The 26259-nt window shown below is 45.8% G+C and overlaps 1 protein-coding gene across 17 annotated transcripts in view; it reads right to left on the bottom strand.

Annotated features, from left to right (window-relative positions):
* GRIK4 (glutamate ionotropic receptor kainate type subunit 4) overlaps positions 1 to 26259 on the bottom strand; it is a 635802-nt gene that overhangs the window by 195650 nt on the left and 413893 nt on the right. For 13 of the 17 annotated variants that reach the window (XM_074321322.1, XM_074321318.1, XM_074321321.1 and 10 more), the window contains 4 exons: positions 21845 to 21942; positions 16798 to 16963; positions 6695 to 6873; positions 2219 to 2272 (listed from right to left, as the gene is read on the bottom strand). In XM_074321322.1, coding sequence (XP_074177423.1) covers positions 2219 to 2272; positions 6695 to 6873; positions 16798 to 16963; positions 21845 to 21942 — 497 coding nt within the window. The remainder of the gene's footprint in view (positions 1 to 2218; positions 2273 to 6694; positions 6874 to 16797; positions 16964 to 21844; positions 21943 to 26259) is intronic. The other 4 variants (XM_074321326.1, XM_074321325.1, XM_074321327.1 and 1 more) reach the window with 1 other exon arrangement.

Raw genomic sequence — 26259 nt, 5'->3', positions numbered from 1 at the left:
TAAAATTTAAGAGTCAAATCTGTGAGGTTAGATTCTGCTCAGTAACATATCGATATATCTGCTTTAAATCTTCTAAATAGCACATATCAGTGAAATCACATGGTTCTCTGCTTTTTCTGTCTGACTTGTTTCGCTCAGCATTACTCTCTCAAGATCCATCCATGTTGTCACAAATGAAATGTACACCTGAAATCTATGTAATTTTACTAACAATTGTCACCCCAATAAATTTAATTAAAAAAAAAATCTTCTAAATAGGTTACTTTCAGACAGATTTAATTAGACCACTTAATAATAATTAACTGACATTTCCATTCCTGGAGCAGTCCATATGTTTGAAGTGACTCACTGTTTCCTGGACATGCCACATACTTTCATATCTCCAAGTATGTGGACAAGCTGTTCTTTAGCCCAGAATGTTTTCCCTTTCTTTATTTATGTAAAATACCCCTTCCCATCTTTCAGGGTGTATCTTAAAGTCCCCTTCTTTGGGGCCTGCTTCAGTGATGCAATTCCTGCCTGCCCCAGGTTCAGCAAATGGCCCCTGCTTTAAGCTCCAGAGCATTTTGTGTACATGTCTAACAGAATTACCACTTTGCATTACAATAGGGATTTTGACTTTTTCCAAGGCAAACTTAGTTTCTTATTCCCATTTCAATCCCTACCTAACACTTGGCCCAGTGCCTATTAAATCAAAAGCATGTCTGGATGATGGGGCCACGAAAGTGATCTTGATGTCTCGTGTACTGTGTTTCCCCAAAAATAAGACCGGGTCTTATATTAATTTTTGGTCCAAAAGACACATTAGGGCTTATGTTCAGGGGATGTCATCCTGAAAAATCATGCTAGGGCTTATTTTCTGGTTAGGTCTTATTTTTGGGGAAACACGGTATTTATAAAATAAAATAAACTTCTTTTCTGAATGTTTATAATAACTCCACTTGTAATAGCCAGAAATTGGAAACACCCAAAATGTTTCTCAGTAAGTGGATGGCTAAGCAAACTGTGGTACATCCACACCAAGAAATAGGACTCAGCAATAATAAGGAAGAAACTATTGATTCATATAACAACTTGGATGAATCTCAAGGACATTATGCTGAGACTGAAAATAGTTAACCTCAAAGGTTATATACTGTACGATTCCATTTATATAACATTCTCAAAATTATGAAATTATAGAAACAGCGACAGATTAGCAGTTGCTAGACGTTAGGGGTGGTGGAGAAAGAGGTGGTAGGTGAGACTATAAAATAGTAGTATGAGGGAGATCTTTGTGCTGATGAAATAGGTTTGTATCCTGATTGCAGAGGGAGTTACACAATTCTACACATTGTGAGACAGTTGCTATTTTGATATCCTGGTTTTGATATTGTACTGTAATTAGGTAAGATGGAACGCCTGGAGGAAACCGGGTGAAACATGGTACCTCTCCGTATTGTCTTTGTGACTTCCTGTGGATCTTCTATTTTATTTCAAAATAAAAAAGTTATAGAATTATTTAAAAAAACCATTCTCTGAGGTTCTTTTTACTTTCGAATTGAGTGTGTCTATACTTCATAACAATCTTTCACATTTTTTTATTGATTTACAATTTCAAAATGCTTCCACATAGATTAAATTACATCATTTCAAAATTATAGCAACTCCACGATGTAGCTGTTTTTATCCTTGTTTTGCAGACAAGGAAACCAAGGCTCAGTACTTGTTGAAGGGCACACAGTTTGTAGGTGGCAAAGATAGTGCTCCAACTTGATGCAATAAAATTTCTAGAGACCTCTTTCCTCATCTGCAAAATAAGGGGATTTGGCAGAGATGACCTCTGAAGGTGCATCCCGTTATAACACCATAAGACACATGTAACTTTTGCACCCTAGCGGTCCTGATTCTGAGTTAGCGTAGGGTCTGGCAATGCAGAGACTGTAGGCCAGTAACTGGACCTACAGGGGAGACTCCTCCACCAGAAGAAGCAGTGCTACGTGGTTGGTGGCATTTGAATGGAGGATTAGAATTCCCGTTCTCCCAAGACTAAGAGTTGTTGGGATGAGAATCCCACTGGCTCCTGAACTCTCGTCTTTCTAAGATGCCCTGCCTCTCTGGCTGGCCTCTGCTTCTATTTTCCCTGTCCCTATCTCCTGGGCTTCATTCTGTCACACCCCACTGACCCTAATTAATGATACTCTCTATGCCAAGGAGGTGAGCTGTGAAAATGTCTTACCAGATTAGTGAAGATATATGTGTAATAGGCTGACACCATCCCTAGTTCAGCTGCCTGCAAAGGGAAGAGAAAGAGATTAGAGAGGAAAACAAAAACCCACTAGCAGTGATGAGGAGTGAGGGCTCCAGGTGTCTGCCATTTGTCTAACCCACTACCCTTTGGCTCCAGGCAGAGTAGAACATCTTGATTAGTTCTTACTTTGCCCTTGACTTTGGAGGATGGAGTACAGAAACACCAGCCTCTAGAATAAGGTCTCTCTCCCTCCACCCTGCCCCTCACTCCTGCAGTGACACTCACAGTAGCTGTTGTTCTCATGCACAACACATTGGCAAGGAAATAACCAGATATCATGGAAACCAAAATGACTTTAAGAAAATGAAGCAAATAATAAACTAGACTGTAACAATTATCTCCACTACTAACAATAACAATGGCTAACACTTACTGTTTATGTGCCGAGCCCTAGAAAGTATTTTACTTGGATTAACTTGACAAGGTAGGTATTATTATCCCTCCTCCACCCCACATTTGACAGCTGAGGAAACTGAAACACCGAAAGACTATAAGTTGTCCAAGGTTACACATCTCATAAATGGAAAAGATGAAATTAAAGCCACGCAGCCTAATTTCAGTGCTTTTAACTATATTCCCCTGGAGGACTGTGACACTGTTGGAAATACTGACACAACTCTTTTAGGGGCCAAGGCATAGACAGATGAGTCTGTGGGTTGTAGTCAATTCCCAAATTAAGTCTACCCCTGTCAGAATGCAAATAAGTGAGACCCGTGAGTATTCTTGAATCTTCAGTCATGTAGGAAACAAGTGAATCATTTGCAAATTTTGGTCCTTCACTAGTAGTAAAGAACAAGTTGCTTGTGACATGCCTCACCCTTGATCACAGTGTGTCATCCCACAGTTGAGAACTGCTGCTTCAGAAAAGCCTTCCTTTAGTCTGATCTCTGTAGCCATCATAAATACTCCCAACCAACATTCCCCATCAGTGTGTCTGGTTTCGAATGTGACAGGTGATATAGAAACTGACAAGCAGATCAGGTAAATAATGAGCCCAGCTCTCCCCAGGGCTCTCATCCCTCTTGGCAGTTGATTAAATTTTCATAATGTATCCTGCAGCCCTGGGTCACTGTGAAACCATTTTTGTCATGACTAGTGAGGTATGTGGGGGAGAACCAACACCAGGGATGATCACATCTTCCTCTTACATAGTGTTTAGCTCCCAAGGAATTCCAATAACTTTGTGAACATTCCTACAGGAACCTTCCCAGTCTCCTTGAAGAACAGGTTGGGGTAATTATATCACTGCCATTCCAATGGGAAACTGAAGTGGGGGTCACAGTGGAGCTCGAGGCTTCCTCTGTGAGGTTTCTTCTTCCTCCAGCAAAGCTATAGTTCCTCCTCCTCTTCCAAGAAGATGGTGTGGCATGATGCCCACCCCATTCCATCCCCCACACTCACATTGTCCATATAAAGTGCCATTTCCTCTCACCACTGCCTAGGCTGATGGGAACCCCTTAGTTACAGAGGTGGGCTGGGAGCAGGGGCCTGGGAGAGGGCACCGCCAGATGGTAAAACCCATTTTGTGAAATCTGCGGTCCTAAAGATAAAAGACAAGAGATCCTTGGTTTTTAAGACCTAAATTCTGGGTAAATATGGAGGTCATTGCTGGAATAGCTGCTCAATAAAGTAGGAAGTTACTCTGCAAATCCTCCTGAAATCAAGAGATAGCAGAGTGCTGCAAACTCCAGGGCCAAGCTCATGCATGCACACAGAATATCCCAGAAGTTCCGTGTGCTCTCTGCTCACACTGCTTCCCACAGTGAGTCCATTTTTCCTGAGGTCCCGCAAGTCCGGGTTGTAGTTCCCAGGAAAGAGGAGCAGGGAGCCCCAGGGAAGCATGAGGACTGAGTCCAGGCCTATTGCAGGGCCTGCCTGTCTGGGGCCACTAGGAAGTCAAATGGGAACAAAGGGAACATGGTTTCCCAAGGTTTCACTGGTCATTATCGGTCAGTTTGGTTCTGAGGTCTCAAGGGCTGGGGCCAGTAAATGGTCTCAGGAAAGCCTGCCACTCGTCACCCAGCAGAACTGTTTTCTAACGATGATTGTTACAGGTTGAGTTTCCTTCAAAAGCACAGCCATGAAAGAATTAAAAGCATTTTTAATGAAAATACCCGGTATTGCTATGAGTGCTATGACACCAATACATGGCTGGTGGGAGTATAAGTTGTTATGGCCTTTCTGAAAGGTAATCTGGCCAGTCATATCAAAATCCTTTAAACATGCATACCTTTTATTCAGTAATTCCATTTCTAGAAATTTACGCTGGGAAAATAGTCATCAATGTGCAGAAAGATTTATGTACAAAGAAAGATGTGCATCCCAGCCTTATTTATTATAGAAAAAGATGGAAAATGACATGTATCTCCAATAAAGGAATAGTTAAATAAATTATGATACATTATATGATAGGAAATGATACAGTCATTAAACTATTTGTAGAAAAATATGTAATGACATGGGGAAAGTGTATGGCATATAAATAAGTGAAAAAAAAGCTTACAGAAGAGTATGTACAGGGTAATAATTTTGGAAAAGAAAACAATGTGTCTGTAAATGCTGAAAGAATACAAATCAAAATTTAATAGTGGTTATCTCTGGGTGATGGAATCATGAATAATTTTTATTTTCATATATATATTTTTTTCATAAAGAAATATGAAAATTTCATATTTCATAAGGAAATATGCTTTCACAGAAAAATATGCTTTTCTGTACTTTCCAAAATTTCAACAGTAAACTAGACATATTATTTGAGAGAGAGAGAGAGAGAGAGACCAACTGCGTATGTTAGAAACTATGAAATATTGAAATATTCCTGGACAAGAACTGCCCCTAAAAGGCTTCCCCCTGGGGACTGTTCAGATAGGCTCCACTATTGGAGGCGGGGTGGGGGTGTGGGTGTGGGGGGGATATGGGATATGTGCATTCTGACCTGCCCTCTGCAAAGGGGCTGGGGCAACATCTATCTCACTCCCTGCTCCCCACTTTCCTGAGGACTCCTTAGCCTGTATGTCTCCTGTCTTGAAACTTAGAGGAGCTTTTCCATCCTGATGACTTCATTGATCCTAGCCCTAGACATAAGAAAGAGAAAAAGGAAGAAAAAAGAAAAATTCTGTGTGTGTATGTGAGTTGGATATATGCACACAGACAGACATGGGTTTGGAGCTATGGAAAATTACTATAGCAACAGGCTGAAGGGACAGCCCTCAGTACTCAGAAAACTCATTCAAATCCCTTATTCCCTCTGAGGCCAAAGCTACCTGGGGAGGGGAGTTTAGGAGGCAGGAAGGAGAGAAAGGAAAAGACAGTCATCAGAGTGACTGCTGGGCCCCTCACAGCGGGGCAGAGGCTAACAAGGAGCCCGGCTCCTCCAGTGGCGGATGGCAGGTTGCTTTTAAATGTGCAATTACAATGGCATTGGAAGAGGCCAATGCGTTTGTTTGGGGCCGAGGCTTGGGGAGCTGCTGTGAACCACAGAAGAACTTGGAAGCAGGATCCACTCTACCTTGGGTTATATGCCTAGGCCAGCCATCAGCCCAGGGACTGCTGCCAGGTAATTCCAAGTCTACTCAGTTGTTTCCAGCTGTTTGTCCAGCATAGATGCCCAGGAACTTGATTTATTTATCTGTGTCTGTCTCTGTCTCTCAGATAAGCCTCACAGAGCTCCAGCTTCCATGAGTGTATGTTCTGATTTAGGGGCTGACACTCTGCCCCTCTGTATTCAGGGGGAGTAGGAGAAACCACCCGATTTGCTGTCAGAAACAACTGGTACAGGCTTAGCTCTGCTCCTTACAGGGCTGGGCCTTGAACAGAGCTGTTAAATCTCCCAGAGTTTCAGTTTCTTCATCTGTCAAGAGAAGATATTATACCTACTTCAGGTAGTCACTGAGAGGATTACATTGGGAAATTACATAGCTTACTTCGTGAACCGTGGTACATGTATAAGGATTATAAGTGGGGCCGGAATTCAGCAGTACACGCAGATGTGACTGCCTCAATTGTCCAAATATGGAAATACTTCTACACCACTTGACAAATAGCCTCTGTCCCAAATCCCCTAAATACCCAAGCCCCTGCTAGGAACCCATGGACTTCCCCACAGATCCCCTGGTAGGGTCTAGGTTTGGCCAGTGTGTCGGTGGCTGCCCTGCTGCACCAGGAGTTAAATAGTTCTGTGAGACCACCATCATCCTGCTTTCTTCTTTCAGCTCTCAGGAGCTGTCCATTGAAAGTGAAGCACACAGTTTTGTCAGGGTTCAGAGGTCCAGCCCAGGGCTCCTTCAGCCATGGCCCAGGAGGACACCCAAGGCAAGGAGGGAGCAAAGGGTAAGATCAGAGGGAAGAAGGAAGGCAGGGAAGAATGCTACGTGCCCATCAGCGCCCGCCCAGCTCAGCTCCCACCTTCAGGAGGATGGTGCGGGACATGGAGGCGTTGGCATGGATGATGATGGTGGCTGTCTTGTCGTCCCGGATCTCTTTGAGGAGTGGGGTGGGGTCCTGGGTGTCATCCAGCATCCGGACTGAGAGTGTGTCCTTGGAGATAAGGAATTGCCGGAGCAGCTTCTCAAGGTTTAAAAGGCCTGGAAGGGAAGAGAGGATGAAGGCCCTCAGAGTCCACAGTGCCACTGCTGGAGACACTGGAGCAAAAGCAGGACTAGTGAGGACCGGGGCCAGAGGCAGGGTCATGGGTCTGGCCCTACTGCTGGTGCTCAGGAAGAGCATCTTTACCGGAACAAGTTTCTTAACCTCTTGGGGCTTCAATGATCCCATCTTAAATAAAAGGAATGCTCCTAAGCTCCCATTGCCTCTCTCCCACCCCACCGAGTCCCCTGGAAATACTCCTTTAAAGTAGAGAATGAAGCTTCCTTGAGTCAGACCAGAGAATCCCCACTCTTTCCCATCGCCCTCAGGAGCAGTGCTCCCCAGTGCTCAGACCTGGGTTCAGAGACCACCACGCCTGGGCTTCTTTCCCTAACTCAGTCACTGCATGACCTTTTTGTATGGCTTGGTCTTTTGGCCTCAGTTTCTTTGTCTGAGCAATGAGAATAAAAACAGCAGTCAGCTCGCAGGGCTATGGCGAGAATCAAATGAAGTAACGTGTAAAGTCATAAGCCTGAGTCTCGTACACAGTAAACCCTCATAAATGTTCCATCTTGCCCTATAACAGCCTTCAGGTGGGGAAGGAGTTCCCTCAAGATCACAAAGCCCAGGAAACAGGTCTAGCAAAACCCTTTGCACTCCTCAGAGCATAGTAGCTGCATTAAAACAAGATATTATTATGAGTATAAAAGAACAGGCTTTCAACTGCACTCCAGAAGGCAACAATGCAGGTTCAGGACTAAAAAGGAAAACTGAGATTGTGAGCTAAAGACTCTCCCCTCTTCCCCCCTGCTATCTGCTGCATTGGGGCAGTGGTGGGAAGAGGGTTTTCAGAATGGTATCACTCAGACAAAAGGGTCTTAATTCTGCTTGGTCTCTGAAAAGGCAGGCCAGCAAGAGGGTGGAGGGGGTGGCGCTCTCCTGGGAATAGAGTAGTCTCAAGTCCAATGGAAATGAAACCTACAGGCATTTGCTCCCCAAAGCAGTGACAATAGTAACATTTATTAAATCCTTACTGTGTTCCAGGTAATGGACTAAACATTTCACATTGTTCTTCTCATTTAACTCCTCACAATAATCCTATAAAGTGTCATAATCCCACAGCGCAGAGTAGAGCATGAGGCATGGAGATGAGTAACTCTCCCAGACATAGGCTCCAGACACTGGATGATGAGGGAAGGGTTTGGCTTTCCAACCAGTCAAAGGTCCCAGTACTCTGGTTTCCTTACTGGCTAAAGGGATACGAAACGCAGGAATGTCTTGACTATGACTCAGAGACTCCTCCCTGCCCAGGTTACTCACCCTCCTCACCCTTGAGTATCAAAAGGTAAGAGAAAGCGGGGGCTGTGGGGAGCATCACATTACCTCCCTCTTTATGTGGAGAGGTGACAAGCTTTGCCTGCTCACACAGGGACACAGCTGGGATCAGGATTCCCATTTTTTTTCATCTTCATCCAACCCTTTTCCCATGACACCAGGACAAAGCACACAGGAGGCAGCAGGCATAGACCCCAGGGAGGCCGTACACTTTTCTCCGGACTTAGCGAGGACAATCTACACAGGTGTTATTTATTTATTTATTTATTTATTTATTTATTTATTTATTTATTTATTTTAACAAGGGAAAGGTAGCAGGGTGGAGCCCAAAGGCCTGGCATGATGGGGACAGGAGCTCTGGGAAGGTGGTGTCAACTTCTATCCTGCAGTCATGGGCCCTGAGAAAAAGCATTCCAGGGAGCTGGAGGCTGTGGGGGTTGGGAGGGAAGCCTCCAGAGAGCCTGATATTCAGAAACAGCCCAGTTGTGCAAGCCACAGCATCTGGTTGGCCTTTCCCTCCTTCCCCAACAGGGCCTTGACCCAGGCTTGTAAAGATCCACTGCCTTCTGTGCTCCTCGCAGCTCCTCTCCACTGGCTTCCATCAAGAGTGGCGCTGATGTTGCTGGGGCACTTTCTGCTCCTGATGCAGAAGATCTGGATTCAAGCTCAAGGTCAGCTCTCACTGGCTGTGTGACCTTGAAAAGTTATCTAACCTCTTTGAGTCTTCATCTTCATCTGTAAAATGAGTATAACAGGCCAGAACTCAATGGGATGCTATCTGAAAGCATACGGGGAACTGGAACACACCGTATCAATGTTACTTCTCTTGTATTTACTCATCCCCACAAGAACGCAAAGGGCAGGCCTGGCTCAGTGAGGAAGGAAGAACGAGGGAGGAGAGTACAAGTCTGTTCAAGCAACACTTACCACGTGCATCTTAAGTGCCAGAAACTGGGACAATAAGATGTCAGAAGAGAAGATGGATCAGATACAGGCTCTGGCCTTCAGGAGCTTAGAGTCCAGGCACTTGCACCTAAGTCTACAGAGAAGTTCAAGTCATGCCCCTATTTTCTTTGCTAGCCTAAATAAGCTGGTTTTCTGTGGGGCAACCACATTTTGTCCTATATGTAAAACAGAAAGAATACTTGCCAAATCTTCCTCATTGTTGATATGTAAAGCACAATCTCACTTGTAATAAGGTCTGAGCACCTGACCCAAAAGACACTGTAACAAAGAGTCAATCTTTCTGAGGAGGGCACAGAGCAGGGGCACCTGTAGTCTCCCATCACCTTGGCTCAAGGAAAGATCTGCCTGGGCACGCTGGGGAGGGAGAAGTGCAGCTGGAGGGGTGAATAAGGGAGGGGTAGCAGGAGGGGTATCCCATGGGTCCTGGAATGTAGCGGGAGACTCTTTGTAGCCTGGCTTGGAAAGAAGCCAAATCCCCTGGGATCCTTCATGGGCAATGAAATTCAGTGGGATGAGACAGGAAAGTCTGGGGGATGACAGAAGGATTATGCACATCACAGCACAGAGATGCTGCCAAGGCTGCCAGGGACGCTTTCTCTCTTTAAAATCAGCTGGTGCATTGAGCTCCTGGAGAAAAGAGCACCCCCAGATACCACGTAAACTGGGGACCTTGCTCTTATCAATCCCTGGCATGCCCATCCTGCCGCCCCTCAGGGTGCTCTGCTGCCCTTTAGACAAAGAAGTAGCAGCCTTCCCCCATCCCATCCAGCACACTCTCTGTGTGCTCAGACAGTGCGCGGGCAGGAGAGGGGAGAAGGGCATGAGTCTGGGGAAGTCTGCTCCCCAACCCAGGATCTCCTCGCAGTTACTCCGTTCCCCAGCCTGGACCACGTTACAGCAGCAGAAAGAGCACAAGGTGTGGCAGTGAAGCCCGGCTCCAGTGCTGCTGGTAGTTAGTGCATGTGGGCAATTCCCTCTGCCCATTGCACTCACTGCCCTCATCTGAACATAAGGGTAATGACTACTTTACAGGATTAGTACAAGGATGACAAGCAAGCAGCAGTGTCTGCTGCCTACAAGGGACTTCACAAATCTGGTTTCCACTCCTTCCTCTCTCCCACACTTTCGCTTCCTGACCATCTTTCACCCTATCTCCTAACTCTTACAAAATTTATTATCCGTCCACAAAACACAGCTCTTGGTTATAAACCATGTAAAATATGTGATAGCACATACATATCAGTCAGAAGAGGATACGTTTTTTTTAATTCTAAGCAGTGGAAGAAATTTGAAGAAGAGAATGTGTGGTTTAGTTACATTAAGAATATTAGGAATACTACTCTGCCATAAGAAAAGACAAAATACTGCCATTTGCAACAACATGGATGGATCTTGAGATTATTATGTCAAGTGAAATAAGTCAGACAGAAAAAGTCAAGAACCATGTGACTTCATATGTGGAATACAAAATGGAAGGCAACAAAGGAAAAAGACAAACAAATAAAGAAAAAAAAACACTCATAGACACAGATAACAGTTTAGCGGTTACCAGGGGGTAAGGGGGGAAGTGGGATGATAGAAGAGGGTAAAGGGGGTCAAATATATGGTGATGGAAGGAGAACCGACTCTGGTGGTGAACACATAATGCAATAGATAGATGATGTATTACAGAACTGCACACTTGAAACCTATGTAGTTTTGTTGACCATTGTCACCCCAATACATTTTTAAAAAATAAAAAAAGTATATTAGGAATTTTTCAGTGCAGTTTGACATTTTCAAATTGTAATTATCCTTATCTCTATCTGTTTAATAGAACTAAGGGATTTACCAAAGACAGCTGCCATCAGAGAGGTTAAAAGCTGCTTTCTTCCAGGTTTCCCCTCCACTCTAGCACAACCCTTCTCTCCTACAAAACCCCCGGCCCAGCAGTGGGTCTGTCCGCCAAGTCAAAAGCTGCTAGAGAACTGGGGAACCTCTTAGTGTCGCTTGGGATGGAATGGGATGGATCAACGAAAGAATCAGCAGGCCAGCTCTTCTGGGAAGGAGAAAGGCTGGCTTTTGGAAGTGGAAGGCAGTGGGCCAGGCTGTAGGAGGATGGAGAGGCTGTGAAAGGCACAGCCTGTGTTGGACAGGGCCATAGGACAAGGACACAAGTACCTAAGTGAAGAGTCTTCAGGGGACACAGAGGACCCTTGGATAAAAAAATTAGAATAAATACCCATTTCAACAGGCATCCCTTGCTCTCCACTGGTTGAGTCCCTTGGCTACAGGCTTTGGTTCTGCAAAAAGCTATATTCCCAGGAAGGCAGCACTTTTACATCTTTTGGGAGGCAGCTGACATAATACTGACCTCAGAGGACTGTGGTAAGTGTTTAGTGAGGTAACATGAGTTCAGTATTGTGCACAGTGCCCCAAATCAGGAAAGTCTCCATCCCACTACCACCTGCCAGGCACACATGCCTCAGAGTATATGGTTTGCAGACCTGTTCCATGGAGCAGATGCTAACTGACAGGGATGAGGGTCCAAAGCATTGCAGAACAGCATAAGTTCAAATGCTTGAACAACATATTTCACTTGCTTCTCAGTTTTGTCCCATCCCACACCTAGGCTTGGCCCCAAAACAGGCCGGCAGGGCCAAACCATGGGGGCCAGAGGAGGAGACAGAGAGGTGGTGGGGGCGCAGGGTCAGGCTTCTGGCTCACTGGAGGACAATTGTGCCTTGCTTAGCCATTTGAGGCTGTCCCCTTCTCTGATGGCAAGGATGGGCATGGGAAAAATGTAGCTTCTGTACTCCCGTCAGCCTCCTAATTTCTGTATGTGTTTCCAGGCTGGGGCCCAGCAGGTATCCCTGCCCTGAGAACTGCCTTCCGTGTGTCCTAAGCTCCTTCACATACAGTGGATTTAACACCCACAAGTGCCTTGGAGGCAGGTATTATCATTATTATAACCACATTATATATATATATATATATATATATATATATATATATATATATATATATATATATATATATATATATATATATATATTATTATATGCAGGTAGAGGTCAAATCACTGAATCACTGAGGTGGGAGAAATGCAGTGACTGAGATCATAGAGCTAGAGATCCTGGGACAGGCCAAGATCCAAATCCAGGTTTTCTGATTCCAAGTTCGGGGCTCTGATTCACTACTTGAGTAGGCATGGGAAGGCCTCAGTCCTTCCATAAAGTAAGAAAGATGGTCCCTCACTTCTGTCTTTTCCACAGCACGCAGAGAGGCAGGAGAGGCGGTAACAAGAACCACTCAACCTTGAAAATGAACTTGCTCTCTCTTGTCTTCATGCATATAATAAGAATGTTTATAGAACCCATCTTACATAGTTATCCTGAGGTTTAACTGAAGTAATTTAAAATCCTCAGTAGAGTGTTTGGCACATAATAAATGCTCAATAAATGGTTAATTTTGTATTGCTGTGAGCAAAAGGCCTCCCACAGTGCCTCCTAGGAGGGGCATGGGGAAGGCCCAGTTACTTTCACAAGGGGCCCTGGGTATTATTCCCCATACCCCATCCTTCACCCCTACTGCCACAACCACAGTTGCATGACAAAGTAACAATAATTAAACTTGTATTATGTTCTGGGCCCAGATACCTTGTACCCAATTACCCTGAGAGGCATTATTATCCCCATTTCACACAGGAAGGAATGAAGGCTCAGAGAAGCCAAGTGATCTGCTGAATATCATACAACTCATGAGTGGTGGAGCCGCCCGGTTTGACTCCAAAGGTGGTTCTCTTTTATTGCACCTTCTGCCTTTCTCTTCAGCTGCACTTCCTCCCCAGGAGATCAGAGTCTGCTCCTTTCCAGTAACATGGACCAAGTTTATGGGACACATGGATGGTATAAGGACAGAGCCAAACTATTCTCATTCTGCTGTAGGTCAGGACCTGGTCTTGGAATTCAGGAAGGAAAGTAAAGGAAATCTCTCATGTACCACATATGTTCCCTAGGTGTGGACGCTGTGTTATACTCTGTGTTGTCCTATTTAATTCCCTCAGCCATCCTGGGAGGGAGGTAAAATTGTCCCATCTGTAAAATTGTCCCCATGTTTTAGATGAGACAGCAAGATGCTCTTAGAGAGTGCCTCAGTCACTTCCCCAAGATCACATAGGAAGTAATTAACTAGCAGAAGGTGTAGGGGCACAGGACACATAGCCATAAAAAGGACATTAAAATGTTTAGCAACACCAAAGCAAGCAAAAAAAAAAAAAAAAAAAAAGAAAAGAAAAAAAGATGATTTGAGCTATGTACAAAGTACCAGGAAAATGTACAGCATATTACACTTGTGGCCACATGGAAATGAAGGCTCTGGTGAAACCCAGGTCCACCATGAGTTTCAAAAGGTAACTCCAAACTCTCCTTGGAAGACCCAAACAACAAACTGCCCCAGGCTCTGTGGGGATAACCAGGACGGCCATGCCTGGGGTCCTCACCATATCTCCGCCCCCAGCCACATTAGAACTAGGCACTTTGCAGATGTTCTAATTTTTTTCCCATTAAAGAAAAATAATGTAATCTACAATACAACTCTACTTGGTCCAAAACCTGCTTATTAAAAAACTGCTTTGGGAAGGAGAGTAAATGATATGATTCCCGGTGGAATGATCTTCATTATGCGTAATTTGGATGGCTGAAAAATAGAATTAAATTCCTGTTTCTAATTTGACTTGCAGTGTCTCTTGGCCCTGAATTAATAAGATGGAAACGTGTCTCCTCCCAGCTCTGAGCTGCATTTCCCTTCAGTCCCTCATTTCTTTATTCTTTGATTAGATTTTAATCCTTTTTGCCCTTGAACTTCTCTTGCTCTGCTCCACCTTTCTTCCCTGGGCCCTGGTGGGTGGGGCCGGGGTTGATCCGCAGCCTCAATGGATGAGTTCTCCAAGGTGAGGTGGCGCTGTGTTGTTGATGAGTCCCACTTGGGCTGTGGGCTGGCCTCTCTGGCACCTGGGCAGGCTCATCCTCCCCAGGACTGTGTCTGTGCTCAGTCATCCTGCACCCAGCTCTGCCCTTCAAAGGACCTTGTACCTGCAAGGCAGAGCCTGAGCCACTGCTCTGAGGCCCTTTGTGCAGACCAGGAGGGTGGGAGGAGCCATGGGGGAGGAAGGCCTGACTCAGAGTCAGACTTAAGTTAGTCTTGACTTTGCCATGTACCAGCTGTGTGGCCTTCGGCAAGTAATAGCTCAAGGAAAGTTTTCTTGGCTCTAGAATGACTTGGGAAGAGGGTAAAATGGCAAAACATAAGTGAAAGTGCTTTGCAATCTGTAAGGAACTTTGAATGTCAAGGAACATCATAATTCTAATGGAAAGAGTCCTGGGCTAGGAGGCAACAGAATCTAGCATAGTACCTAGCGCATAGGAAATGCTTAACAAACACCTGAACAACTTATTTCCCAAGCCCAGGAAGAGTTGAAGCAGAGGAAACAGGACTCACTAATAGCAAGAGAGACTGTGGCTAGCCACAAGAATTTCCTGTCCAGGATGGCTCAGTTGGTTAGAGCGCGAGCTCTGGGCAATGCGGCTCCTGGTTCAATTCCCACATGGGCCAGTGAGTTGCACCCTCCGCAACTAGAATGAAGTCAATGAGCTGCTGCTTAGCTCTGGGGTGTCCAGATGGCTCAGTTGGTTGGAGTGTGGGCTCTCAACCACAAGCTTGCTGGTTTGACTCCTCGACTCCCTCAAGGGATGGTGGGCTGCGCCCCCTGCAACTAACAACAGCAACTGGACCTGGAGCTGAGCTGCGCCCTCCACAACTAAGACTGAAAGGACAAAAACTTGACTTGGAAAAAGTCCCGGAAGTACACACTGTTCCCGAATAAAGTCCTGTCCTCTTCCCCAATAAAATCCTGAAAAAAAGAAAAAAAGAAGTTTCTGTCCGGTTGGTGAGATATTGTACCCAGCACTGAGGAAGACTGCAGGAGACTCCTTTCCTGGAGCTATTTACAGCCTGTCCTCTGTCCTTCAACATTCCCACTGTGTGCCTGGGGTGCAGCAATTGAGTCCTGCCTGAGTGGGCTTGCGGCAGAAATGTCCAGGGGAGAATGTTTGATTCTGTTACACTATTCAATGGCACCCACATGACAAGGATCCCACACGACGAGGGCCACCCAGAGAATGCAATGTTTCCTAACCACATTCCATCAAATATCAGCATCCTATGGGCTTTCAGATCAGCATTCTTCGGGGCTTATTGGTTAAACATATTTGGAAGATTATGAGGTAAAATGATAGTTTTGATCAGAGGGCAATTCCGAGTTTCCACGTTAATGTGTGCTGGGAATCTCCATAGGGGGAAATGGAACAAAGTGCTATCTCTCTCTCTCTCTCTTTTTTTGGCAACAAAACTCTTCATTCACAAAAGAATTATCATCTAAGGTAGTGCTGTCCAATAGAACTTTCTGTGATGATAGAAATGTTCTATATCCACATGTGGTCACCGAATATTTGAAATATGCCTGGTGACACCGAGGAACTGGATTTTAAATGTTATTTAATTTTAAAATGGGGGAATTCCAACACCTCCAAACCCACTGGGTTGTAATTTAACTAAGTGATATAGAAAGCACACAAAGCTTGGACTCAGTTACTTTTGTTTCTCTTGTAGCACAGAGATAATCATCCACCTATGTTGAGTACTGGATGCACGTGTGGAGGCCATTAGGTGCAAAGGCATGGTAAAGAAGGTGCAGGAAAAGGGCATTTGTTTACAGATGCTGTCAGGCTTCCATGGTGGAGGAAGGACATGAGCATGCAGAGCACTCCTGAGCAACCATGGAAAGAAGCCCTGAAGAAATGGCATAGCTCGGCCAGGGCAGCCCACTCAGACTTGCAGGGTAGGACCTGAGCAGCTGAAATGCGCAGGACACAGATGCCTGGGGTTTGTGCACTGGAACCCAGTGACAGGCAGGGGCCAGCACCTGCCTGGCCGCTGTGGATGAGCAGCTGCCACCAGGAGCACAGTGATGCACAGGTTTTCTGGAAAGTGCTGGCTTAAATGAGCTATAGCTCACAGCACCAAATTTATGTCGGAGAGTCAGAGAAACACATTTCTAAAACCTGCATTTGCAAAAAAATGCTTTATCAGGAACTGACCTTGGACCTTATTCCATCAGCAAAAGTCACTCTCCAGGGGAAGAAGCTCTTCAACCCATCAAATACAAATTAATCCAATTTTATATTCCCCCCCTCTCCTTTTTGTAGCTCCTTAACAATGAGGCTGAAAATGTGGGAATTGAGTTTGCAGGTGGAAAAAGGCTTGGATATTAGCCAGTCTCCCTGCAACCCAGTTCTCTCTGTTCTGCCCACGCCAAGGGAATTCTTCCAAAAGGTGCTCCCACGCTGCTCGCTCTCTCTCTCTCTCTCTCTCTCTCTCACACACACACACACACACACACACACACACACACACACAGGATAAACAGCCAAGGACACATGGGATGCCGGAACCCTCTGGTTATCAGCCCCATGCTCTCAGGGAGCCCCCCCCTTCCTAGCATACCTCCAGCCAGGAGCAAATCAATCAGGTTGAAATCAACAAGCCCAGACTGTCTGGGGTACAGCCAGCCTGGGGAAACTTACATTCTGCTTTGGCACAAATGAGGCAGGCAGTGGTGCAGTTGAAGAAGTTCAGGATCCCAGCGACAGCCACGCTGATGTCGGTGTTGCTGGGGTGGAGGTTCAGGGTTGTGAATCTCTGGAACTGGAACTTGATGAACTCCTCTGGGGCTACTTTGAAATGAGGGACCTGGGAGGAAGAGCAAAAATGAACAGCAGGGAGGATCCAGAATGAGTGAGAAAGAAAGCAAGCAAGAAAGCAAGAAAGCAAGAAAGCAAGAAAGAAGGAGGGAAGGGAAGGGAAGGGAAGGGAAGGGAAGGGAAGGGAAGGGAAGGGAAGGGAAGGGAAGGGAAGGGAAGGGAAGGGAAGGGAAGGGAAGGGAAGGGAAGGGAAGGAAGGAAGGGAAGGAAGGAAGGGAAGGAAGGAAGGAAGGAAGGGAAGGAAGGAAGGGAAGGGAAGGAAGGAAGGAAGGGAAGGAAGGGAAGGGAAGGAAGGGAAGGAAGGGAAGGAAGGGAAGGGAAGGAAGGGAGGAAGGAAGGAAGGAAGGGAAGGAAGGAAGGGAAGGGAAGGAAGGGAAGGGAAGGAGAAGGGAAGGGAAGGGAAGGAAGGGAAGGGAAGGGAAGGGAAGGGAAGGGAAGGGAAGGGAAGGGAAGGGAAGGGAAGGGAAGGGAAGGGAAGGGAAGGGAAGGGAGGAAGAAAGAAAGAAAGAAAGAAAGAAAGAAAGAGGGAGGGAGGGAGGGAGGGAGGGAGGGAGGGAGGGAAGGAAGGAAGGAAGGAAGGAAGGAAGGAAGGAAGGAAGGAAGGAAGGAAGGACAAGCCATGGGTGAGACAAGGCTGTGGAGGACAAATTCTTTTACGTAAGACCTTTACCGCACACCAGCTGGAGCTTGCAGAACTCAGGGCACCCACTCCACAGGAGAAGACAAGATGACATCCCTGACAACACTTAAGACAGGAAGACCCAGGATGGGAAATCCTTCAGATGCGGACCTAAGTAAATGTATTGTGGACCTTAGAACTGGGTTATGTGGCCCTGAGGAGGTAAAAGAATAGGCCTTTATTCTCAGAGGAACTGCCTGCTGCTGTGCAGCTTAGACAAATGGCTCTTGGAGGCATAATCCTTATGATATTTTATTTGTAGTTAATAAATCAGAGCACAGATGGCACAAAGAGAAAAACACTTCCATGGGAACTAAGAGAGGAGGCCATCAGCCCAGCGTAGCCAACAAGTATATAAAGCAGCTCCCAACAAACTTCCTGGGGGAAAGCCTGGGGTGGGTTCCTCCTTAAACATGCATATAGAGAAGGAAGCATCCATCACAGGCTGGAGAAGCCATCTAGAGAGCCTCCAGATGGAGCCAGGTAAATAAATACTTGTGTTGGCTTCATTAGGACAGTGCCAACTTTCCTCTGTGTCTATTACTAACATTTCCAGGAGGCACTGACCCTGCCTTCTGCCTCTCTTTTCCTGGGAAGAGATATTAACAGGCTCCGATGGCTGCTTTATAGGCAGCTTAGGTTGCTGGGTAGGTAATAAGAAAGTTAAAACACAATAAGTTGTGTTCTACCTTGATTTTATTCGGTCTCTCTCAACCCTAGTACCTAGAGCCAGGAGAGCTGAAGGCTGCTTGGTGCCCCTATCGGAGATGGGGCTGAAACCTTAACCCTCATCTTCCCTTAGGACCAGTGCCCTATAGGAGGGCCAAATTACAGCAAGCAGGGGTTAGACTGATGTTAAGGCAAGTAAGATTGAGGGTAGACAGCAGGAAGAACTTCTAGATGATGAGTTGGTTGACTCCATGAATGGGTTATTTAAAAATGATTTTATTGGCCTGGGCTAGCTCAGAATCTGGGATAATATTGAGGTGATGATCTCTTTAGGAGTCTGCTACCTTATTGTTTTAAACTTCTGGGAGAAGTCAGCCAGAGATTGAACCTCCTCTGAGATTGGGTAAAGGTAGGGTAAAGATTTAGCAGAAATGAGGGAGAAAATTTCTCAGTTCAACTGGGATTAGCCCTTCAACCACAGGGAGAGGTCAACCAATATTTCCAGCAGAGAATGAAAAATGTAGACTTGGGGAGAGTCTAGTAAATTATGAGACAAGACTCTAAAGAGTGAAGCTGACCTGGGGTATGTCATAAAGAATCTTTCTTCCTAGCTTATATTTTACATCCCATATGATCTGTCTAAGATGAATAACAAATGCCCCTTGAAAAGGTAAGAAAGTCACAAAGGGGCAAGATGGAGACAAAGACGGGGCAGGGGAAGGTGGCCTGGCTGGCCAGCTTGCACATTTGAGCATCTCTGAGCAAGGCCTTCCCTGTGTGGACATCCCACCTACAGAGTTCCATTGTCAGCTAACTTGCCCCCCTGTGTAACGTATCCTTAGAGATACCCTTGAACCCATGGGTTCTAGAGATGGATCAGGGAGAAGACTTTAAAGTGAAGGAGAAATGGGTCATAGAGTCTAAAGACTTGGGCTTGCATCCCGGTTCTGCTGTGTGATTCGGGGCAAACTGCTTAACCTCTCTAAGTTTCATTACAATGGAGAAAACAATAGGTACTTCTTGGAGCTTTGGGAGGATAAAACGAGATCCTGTGTGAAGGATGTAATAACTCAGTACCGAACATGCAGTACATGTTCAAGCAATGCCTTTTCTTCTACACTTCCCCTTTTCTCCCAAAATATAGGAGCTCCCAAAATAGCTCTTGGAGCTATATGTGCAGGGGGTGAAGGTTGAGGGGCCTCCCCAGGAGGGGGAATTGGTGGAAAGTATCCACTATAGCCTGCCATTCTTAAGGCTGCTGGGGAAGCAGCCAGCTGCTCTGATGAGCCAGGCAGGGATGGCCCAGGCCAATCCTGCTAATTTTCTCTCTAAGACCAAGATCAATCCATTATTGATTCACAACTGCAAATGCATCCCAGGAAGTCATTTTGGAGGTGTGTGGGAGGAGAGGTGAGCAGCATGGAGGGGAGTGCCCCAAGGCAGGAAGTGGCCAGTCACAGGGCGACAAGGACTCAAGGCGATGGGCTCCTTTGTGAGAACTCCATGCCTTTTCCTGGAGCTGAGGGGAATCAGTATAAGGCAGTTCAACCTCATCAAACATTAAAAGAAACGTGTAATCTGAATGGAAAGCAAAGGTTGCTCTGGAAGGAACATGACCAGACAAAGGAAGGGTAACCACCTATCCATTCCCTGGGCAGGGCAACCTGTCTGGCTGGTCAACAGTGCAGGATGGAGAAGATGGTTGCAAATCAGAGTCTCCACCTCTAGCTTGAAATGCCAAAGCGGTGTCAGGAATGTGTTAGCTGAGATAAAATATCCACTGAACCCCAAGAGGAAGCCACTCTGAAGTGGGGGTTGGGGGAATGACTGAAAGGGACAGTGAGAAAAATATGGGGAGGAGGGAGAGAGGAGAAAAGAAAAGAAAAGGTGCGACCAAAAAAGAGAAAATATGGAGCTGCAGTTTTGGCAAGCTCACTTGGTGAAGATCACAGTGATCGCTGGAATAACAACCAGCCAGATCTGAGCTGTTACTTGGAGCATGACAAGAAAGATTTAAATTAAACATTGGATCCAACTTCCTGGGGCTGGAGTCTGTGAGATGCTGGAGAGAACTACAGTGGGACAGAAGCTCCTTTTTTGGCCTGGAATGGCTCAAAGTCATCTTTCAGGACATCTGAGGGGGTGGGGGATTGGGGAGTTGTCCACATGGACCTGATCTATGGCAAGAAGGCTCAGCCTACAGGGCCACTCCTGGCACCGGGGGAGCAAGACCAACCACGGGACTATAGCTAAGACTGCATGGCACTTTGATGTGTAGGTAACAATTCTGAGCCTGGGCTCATGAAATAGGGAAGATAAATATCTGCCCGAAGCCTCAGGGACACACCCAGCTCTCTGATCATAAGGGAAGTGATGGCATCAAAGGGAGTAGGTTCCAGAGGGCCTGGGATAGGCAGAGGCCTGTCTGCTACTCTGCTGCCTCTATAGGGGCAGCTGGCTAAGGAGGTGAGTGTAGTGAGTGTCCTCTTTGGTTTCTAAGAACCAGATATTCCCAAGGCTGAAGCTTCTGGAAGTTTGAGCCTCCAGGACCCTAGCACAGGTGAGCCTCCCATTTCCTGTCCCTCCCCTCTGCCCCTCCCTAGCTCCTGGCCTAGTGCTCCTCCTCACCACCAAGCTCCATCTGTTGCTGAAGGACCTGGCTAAGAAGGCCCTTGGGGACAGAGAGAGGATAAGGGATCACTGTGCCACTGTCTCTTGGGGATATACTTGAAGGCAAGGCAGTGATTGATTCCAGGAAAGACTAGGATAGATTCCAGCAATGGCCAGCCTCTCAGAACTTTCTAGTTTGTTTTCTCTAGGGGAGAAGGAGGGAGAGAGTTTGTAGAGTAGGTTATTACTCAGAAACTTAACCTGATTATCTTTATCTCCCATGGGACTACAGCTAGAGGAAATGGACTCAACGCTTTGAAACGAGAGATGCCAGCTTGAGATGGCACCTGAGGAAGAATTTACGGACTGGAGAAGTAAACACTGGAATTGGTGAATGAGGAGAAAAGCAAAATGAAAAATCTCTTTTCTAGAGAACTTTTAAAGCAGAGGTTTTCAAATTTCATTCTGATTTACCAATCAAATGTAGCAACGCCTTCCCCCAAGGGCCTGCTTCCCCGGATCCCAATACCTAAACCGATAACTATGGAGCTGAGACATACAGCTCAGTCTTTTGTCCTCTTGGCCTCTCCCAGACCATCTCCGACCCCAGCCTCTCCCTCTGCCCACTGCCAGCAAGTCCCGCCCACCCCCTGCCCCCACCCCCAACACAGGACACTGGTCAAAAGTTTTCAGCTTGAAAATCCTGTTGTGAAACTTCTCTGAGTCTCCTCCATCCAAACCATCTGAAAAAAGTAAATGCCCAGCGAAGGACCACTTCCTTGATTTGTACTGATGTTCCTGTCATTAATGACACCAACCAGGCCTTAGTGGGATCTTCCAGCCCTTCAGAATCTAGGACATCTTTGGGCACAGGCTTCCAGCCTGCAGACAGTCCCCCAACCAGGAACTCACCTCCTTCTCCCCACAGATGTTGCTGATGATGGAGCTGGATGCTGGGCTGGAGGATGGTCCCAAGACAGCAACCACCCCCTTGGGGAGGATCTGGCACACTGCAGCCAGCAGCAGGGGCAGAGCAGGAAGAGAAACAAGGCGCTCATCAGGTGGGATGTGGGCCATCTACCCTGCCTGGGCTTTGGCCTCTGAGTCCTTCAACTTTACCCGCTGCCCTGGCCTCTGCCCACTGTGGCCCCCACCCCCTCTCCCAAGCTTCTAAAGCCAGTACCTCCCCTTCCCTGGACTTGGGGTCTAGGACAGTTTTATTGGATTTTATGGATGTTATCAAATGAGGAAATGACCCAGGTTATGACAACATATGGCCACAACCAATAGCATATACACGAGTATATTATCTGGGCTGTCACTGAAAGACACAAGCTAATGGTGGAGACCTGCAGAGTCCATCCCAGGCCTGGCCTGCAGTTTAGGTGTTGGGAGCCCAGGCATGGTTGCTGCAAGGGTGGAGGACCCAGCTCTCAGAATGGTCACCCAGCATGCAACCTGTTAGTCTCCCCCAATATAAAGAGGGTCTGGGGAGGAAGAGAGACAGACAAGCAGAGAGACGAAGGGGGTGAAGGTGATGCAGGCACAGAGAAGAAAGCAGACTTATCTAAAGTTAAAGGGAACAGGACAGAGAGAAGAAGAAAGAGAAAATACGAGGCAGAGATAGAGAGTGAGAGGCTGAAGGGGGTCTCAAGTCTCAAGGCCACCCTCCGTTTACCTCGCCCTGAGCCTAGCCTGGAGCACTTACTTCCGTGAGTGTATCAGGTGCTTTCTTGAGTAACCAACATGTTGCATGACCTTGTGCCTCCCCGAGGGGAAGGTGACCATCCCTCTTCTGCTATAGGCACTCACTCACCTGTCAAGGAGTACCTCGAACACTGCCTTCTCTTTATACCTTCTTGGGTTCCTTTAAGTGGAATCCATCCTCTCCAGGGCTCCCAAGGCCCTTGGTTTGTCCCTCTAATCTAAGGCACCTGTGGGTCTATTTCAGTGTGTTCTTAGGTGTCTTTCTCCTCTCCCTAGATTTCAAACCCCTGAAGGGCAGGAGCTGAGCCATACTGTCTCCAAATCCTTACTTTTCATTTCTTCGGTGTCCATCACAATGTTTTCTAGCACTAGTAGGTGCCCAGTTCATATTCACTGAGTGAATGAGTGGATGGATGGGATATGCAGTCAGAAGAGGGAGAACAGGATATAAAAGAGGAACTAAATGGAGAGAGAACATGAGACAGTTCTCAGATAATTCTCTTGCTTCTGTGATAGTAGAACCAAGGAGCCACCCCTCATAATATGCATCGAGGTTCTCCTTCACACTACAAGACATCCTTCTCTGCAAAACTTAGAGCTGGATTCTGGGCACATTTTCCTCCAACTCACATCAGAGGCAGGCAGAGCCATTTCCCAAGCCAGTAAACAGGTTGAGGGAAAAATCCAAGGTTCCTCGTTGAGTCAGCTGTAAAGCCACACCTGCAACCTGGATGCTCTTCCTTCTAGGACAGAATCCTAAGTGTTGGCCACACAGCCAAGTGATGGCCCTAATGGGGTGCAGGTAGTGGGGAGGAGCACAACTGCATTGCAGTTCACCCCATGAAGGACAAGTCTGCAAGATCGTCTCTCAACCTGCCGCCCAGGCAGGGATCCTACAATATCATAGGTTTCAGCTGACCAAGAGGCTGGGGACAGTGGTATCTAAAGGCCACCCAACAGTACTATGTGTCATCCCAGTGGCATGATCAAGCTTTACCTTCGAAGAATGTTCAAGCTATTTCCATGTAAGTTATCTCATGTGATCTCTGCCAGCTTAATTTATCCCTACTAGATGCTCTAAGTTCATCAGCCGTCAAATTCCTACAGCATCATCAGGGGTGAGTTTTAGCTCTGATCTTACCAATTAGGAAACGGCATCCTAGAGACGTTCAGTGACTCCCCTAAACTCACACATCTAATAAAGGTCAGAGCCAGCATTGGAGTTCAAGTCTGTTGACCCATCCAGTGTTCGTTCTGCTCTTACGCAGCCACCTATTTTGTCTGCCCTACTCCTTGCTGCCACTTTGGCCCATCTCTTCTCAACCCCTTTCAGTTGAGGTTCCCACTCCATCTTGTTCTATTGAATCTGCTTTCCTAAAGTCATCAGTGACCTCTAATCAGTTCTCATCCTACCCTCTTTTTGCAGCATCTAATGCTTTTGATTACATTGTTCTTTATAATTTCATAACACCTTCCAATCCTAATTCTATCCACTTCTCTGACCACTCTTTTTCACTTTCTTTGCTGACTCCTTTTCCTTCTTCCACCTGCCACATTCAGATTTTATCTATGTTTCACTCTCCCTGGGCAATCTCACCCTTGCCTGTGGTCTGCTCCTTTATCTCTGCCCAGATGATCCTACACTCTGACCTATGTCCTGGGTTACAAAATCAGTTCCAACCACCTGCTGAATGTCACCACTGGGACTTCCCTCTGTTATCACTCACTCAATGTGTCGATGGCAGAGAGGCAGAAAGCAGTCATTAAGAGCATGGACTCTGAGGCAAGCCTGTCTGGGTTTAAGTCATTAAGCCAATGGCTTAATTGGCTCTTTCATTTACTACCCATGAGACCTGGAGCAAGTTACTGAACCTCTCCAGGTCTGCTTCCTCATCTCTAGAACTGAAATGCTAACAGCACCTCTCTTGTAGGGCTGTTGTGAGAATGAAAGTGAGTTAGTACATCCAAAATGCTTAGAATGGTGCTGACATGCTATGCAACTCTCATGATCACACCCACTACATCGTATTTACTATACACTTTACATACATAATCTGATTTGATCTTCATACTTGTTGGAAGAAGATTCATTATTATCCCCATTTTACACATGGGGAAATTGGGGCTTAGAAAATTTCAGTAACTTGTTCAAGATTACATAGGTAATATGGTAGAGCTGGGCTTGAACTTGGAGGTACATCTGGCACCAAAGCCTGAGTTCTTAACCATTGCACTTCATTCCCCTTAGCTCTGTAAGCTCAAAGCCATAGTCACCCTTGACTCTTCCTCACCTTCCCTCACTGAACCTGTTCACTTACTACCAATCAAGGGCCAAGTTTTGGTTATTTGATCTTCTCTTCCCGCTGTCCTCTCCTTCCCACTCCCACTGTCACTGTTACTACCTGCCTCCTAAGGGGTCTCTGTCTCCAGGATTCTTCATTTCCAATCTGTTCTCCAAACTGTGAGGCACATTATAATCTTAAAACATTGATCTGTGTGCTTCTGCAGGGCAGAAAGCTTGTCATATTTATCTCTGCATCCTCCGTATCTAGAGCAGCGTCTGACTCAGAGTTATCTGCTCAATTGATAGTTGTTGAGCCACACTGAAGTCTGCTTAACACCTTTCATGGGAAACTGGAAATAAACCAAGTGTCTATTCATAAGGGAATAGCTATCTAAAGTCTGGGACCTATACTTATTTGGGTATTTAAAATGCTTATAAACAGCTTATAATAGTATTTATGTAATAAAATTAAGAAAAAGAAGCAGGATATAAAATTATATGTATATTTTTATGAAGGCTACAGCTAAACGAATACAGAAAATAGTTATGCACTGAGAAATGATTGGAAGAAGATATTATAAAAGCCCACATTTGTTGGGTGCTAATTATGGCCCATAATAAGTATTTTATATGAATGGATTTATTTAATTCTCAAAGTAACCTGATGAGATAGCTACTATTACTGTCACTTTCATTTTACAGATGAGCAGATGGGACAGGAAAGTTTAAAGGAAAAAGGTAGGATCTGAACACTTAACCCATGACTTCAGCGTTAGTTCCTTAACCACTGTACCACCTAACTCCCATTAGTTAACACTGATTAACTGAGATATTAATAGAGATTGCCTTGACCAGTGGAACACAATGATTTTCTTTCCCATTTTTCTTACTTTCTATAAACAAGTAAAATCCAAATGGATCTGATCGCCTCCATTTCCTACCTTTCCACCCCTTTCTCCCATGGCGCCTCCTCCTGTTTCATGCCAGTTCACCTAGAATACATTCTGAATTTTCTTCCCTGAGCCTATTGCAAAATACTTCTTTCTGGTTAGGGCAGGGGTTCTTAACCTGTTGCCTGAGATCTGGGGGTAAAAGTCTGTGGTCTGTAAGTATTTTTTTTCAGAAAATGATCTTATTTTCTCTAACTCCTAACTGAAATTTAGCATTTCCTTCCATTTTGAATGTAAGCAAACCACAGTACTGGTGACTTTGTCACCGACGGGCATTGTGATGTTCTCATATCACATCACAGCGCTGCAGGTGTCTTGAAATATAATTTATGTTCATAATTACTTCAAAATTATACTGGTAGTTAGACTTAATACTAGGCTTGGCT

The sequence above is a fragment of the Rhinolophus sinicus genome, linkage group LG16, assembly GCF_036562045.2.
Source record: "Rhinolophus sinicus isolate RSC01 linkage group LG16, ASM3656204v1, whole genome shotgun sequence".
NCBI lineage: Eukaryota > Metazoa > Chordata > Mammalia > Chiroptera > Rhinolophidae > Rhinolophus > Rhinolophus sinicus.
This window is presented reverse-complemented; position numbering and strand designations above follow the sequence as displayed.